The sequence below is a fragment of the Etheostoma spectabile genome, unplaced genomic scaffold (genome assembly GCF_008692095.1).
Source record: "Etheostoma spectabile isolate EspeVRDwgs_2016 unplaced genomic scaffold, UIUC_Espe_1.0 scaffold333, whole genome shotgun sequence".
Taxonomy (NCBI): Eukaryota; Metazoa; Chordata; class Actinopteri; order Perciformes; family Percidae; genus Etheostoma; species Etheostoma spectabile.
The window spans coordinates 662,864-665,955 of record NW_022605586.1 but is presented as its reverse complement, the minus strand read 5'-3'; the positions used below and the strand labels follow the sequence as shown (position 1 = coordinate 665,955).

General features: G+C 42.9%; 1 protein-coding gene across 1 annotated transcript in view; it reads left to right on the top strand.

The window, feature by feature from the left end:
- tmem237a (transmembrane protein 237a) overlaps positions 1–3,092 on the top strand; it is a gene marked incomplete at its 5' end in the record, with an annotated part of 51,011 nt that overhangs the window by 34,398 nt on the left and 13,521 nt on the right. Inside the window, 1 exon segment of the mRNA XM_032511190.1 lies at positions 309–382. Coding sequence (XP_032367081.1) covers positions 309–382 — 74 coding nt within the window.

The following is a 3,092-nucleotide window of genomic DNA, read 5'->3' as shown; positions in this document are numbered from 1 at the left end:
TTTGTACTTGGCAAAGAGCGTTATGTGGAATCAATCATGTTATTTTGGGTAAATAAAAAGAACATTGATTCAGGAAAACGGGTCAATTTGACCCGAGGACAACATGAGGGTTAAAGGCTGAAAAATCATACCTGTAAAAAAATCATACGGATGGCTTGCTTAAGACTTTTTTCACGATTTTTGTCTTGAAATATTACGACTGATTTCATAACTTTTTTACATATGAGACTAGAAAGGAGCCCAACATCGAAAACTTGAATAGCTTGAATTTGTGGCAACTAACAGCTTCAGTTTGTTCTCCTCTGCAGGGTGAACCTGGCCAAAGCCTCCATGGCTCTGAGAGGCTTCCTCACGCTGGACCCCACGGCTCTGGCTTCTTTCTGTAAGTCAGACAACACAAGGAGAGATGACCATATAAAAGATTATCCTGCCCCGAAATACGCTCACAAAGGTCGTTTGTTCCAGCATCATTCTGACTTTTATTTAGGGTTGTAGAGGTGGCGTTCTTTAGTGGCCAGAGTAGTTATGACGGGAGCAAAGCTGGAAGGAAGGTGAGGAAGTATAGAAGCGTCAAATGTCCTGAGCTGCATCTCATGTCCCGAGCTGCATCTCATGTCCCTGATTTGATAGCTCCTTGACTCCGCGGTCCTTGCCTGAACCAGTTGTTCTGTCCTGTCTGTCCCTGGTAAGGCCGTCTCAAAGCTCTTATTTCTGCTCTGAGGACCGAGGAGGGAGCATTAAGGAGGGATCATCGAGGATGGATCACTGAGGCGGGATTGTCAAGGAGAAGCAGGCAAACCCAGAGCATGCTGGGAAATGCCGGCCTCTCAATTAATTTAACCGCTGATTGGTTCACAATTGACTCAACATGATGATGTTTTATACAAACTTTTTCATTGTTTTTGAATCGGAAGGGTTTTAATTGCTATTTGTCTGATTTAAAGTCATATTCTGTACAGAACACATGTTGTCAACTCCTACAAAGCGCTGTACACACAGGACGCATTCACACATGTCATCACATAAATACAATAGCACTGTGAGATCCTCGAGAGTCATGCCGACAGAACTGTAGCGCACCATCACACAACAGAATAACCCTTCACACCCTTCACTACTCCGATGCGCAGCACCGGATGGGTATTGTTGGTTCCTGTGTCTGCCCAATGAATATTGCCTATAATCTGCATTTATTTTATAGACGGACATATTTTAAGTGTTTTATTCATCAGTATGATAGTCTGCACTTATCTTGTAGACATATTTTTTTAAGTATTTTATTCATTTGTATGATTGCCGTTACTGTTTAGTTAAAAAAACACCAAATATTAAAAGTATTTCATTCATTAGCATGATAATTGACGCAGGCTTATTTTATTCCAGACGATAGTCTGCATTTTATCTTGTCAACAAAACCATAACTTTCAGAAATGTGCAAACTATATGTATGGCAAAATTGTTACTTTAACAGTTTTAACGTTTTTCACTTGATTGCGACAAATATGGTCACGAATTTACCAGTGACTCCATCTGGAAAATTATTTGGGATTTCGTATTTTTGACCCTCTGAATTTACCGTTGGACACACCTCGGCAGGAGACGGGACAGCATGAGACAGGACGGATGACATGGGACGCTCCAAGCTGCAGCCATACACTCTTAGGATTTTATACTTTAGGGCCTGTGTGTATTGTGTGTGTGTGTGTTTGTGTTTAGAGAGTGTGTGTGTGTAGTGTCATGTGTGTGTGTGTGTGTGTGTGTGTGTGTGTGTAATGATTGTGTGTGTTTGTTTGTTGTGTGTGTGTTGTGTGCTTGTGTGTTGTGTGTGTGTGTTTGTGTGTGTGTGGTGTGTTGTGATGTAAGTGTGTGTGTGAGTGTGCGTGTGGTGTGTCGAGTGTGGTGTGTGTGTGCGTAGAGTGTGGTGGTGTGTGTGTGTATAGAGTGTGTGTAATTGGCGTTTGTGTTGTGTTTGTATGTGTATGTGTGTTCCATGTTGTCTGTGTCCTTGTGTGTGTGTGGAGAGTGTGTGTTTTGTGTAGAGTGTGTGATGTGTGTGTGTGTGTGTGTGTGTGTGTGATGTAGCGTGTGCAAGTGTGTTATGTGTGTGTGAGTGTGTGTGTATGTGGTACTTGTGTGCGTAGAGTGTGTGGTGGGAATGTAACGCTACCACGCCACGCAGAGCGACATTTTTTGAAAGACGCACATCAGCTGCTTGGGACCGACCTACGTATGTCGTCTTGGCGACGGATTTAACGCAGAAGTACAATAAGCTTAATAACATTTCATTTCTCCATTTTCTTATTTTTTTATTTTCTTAATTTTTTCCAAAACTCAAAACACTCTGGACCCTGCCGCTAGTCTCCTAAGTGTTTGTTTGTGTAAGTTGTTTGTGTGGGGTGTGTGTGTGTGCGTGGTTTGTGTTAGTGTTCGTCTGTGTAGAGTGTGTGTGTGTGTGTGTGTGTGGTGTGTGGTGTTGTGTGAGTGTGAGTGTGCTGGCTCTGTTTATGAGAGTGGTGTGTTTGGGTGTACAGTGTGTGTGTGAGGGTGGCGTGTGACTGATGCGTGTTGAATGAGAGTGTGTGGTTTGGAGTGTACAGTGGTGGTGTGGGAGTGTTCATGCGTGTGCGTCAGCATATGGAATACATGCGGAGACAATCACGTCGCAGAAGAGGTACACAGACGGACAGAAGACTTTCTGTGCTCACTGAAAAATAGTCGAGGCTGTGATCTCGGTTCATGACCCTGTCATCCTACTCCATCATGATTGGTGTGTGATGGTGATTGAGATGCCTAAAACCGGTCTCTCAGGATTGTCGTGTGTGTGTGATGTAATACGTGTAACAACACTGTTGCTGTATTATAAAAAAAAAATAAAAGAAGCCGCCTTCTTCTTTACATGTTGTAGGCAATCAACTAGGCCTTAAAGCGCCCAGACATTTAAGGCATTTAGGTGTTACATGTTTAATCGCACGTTTCAACCATTCCACACTTTTCCAGGCAGACTCAGGACAAATGTACTATGAGGATACCTACTCGAGAGATAGGCTGAGCACATCAGCAAGAACAATAAATGACTGTCACTTTACGTGCAT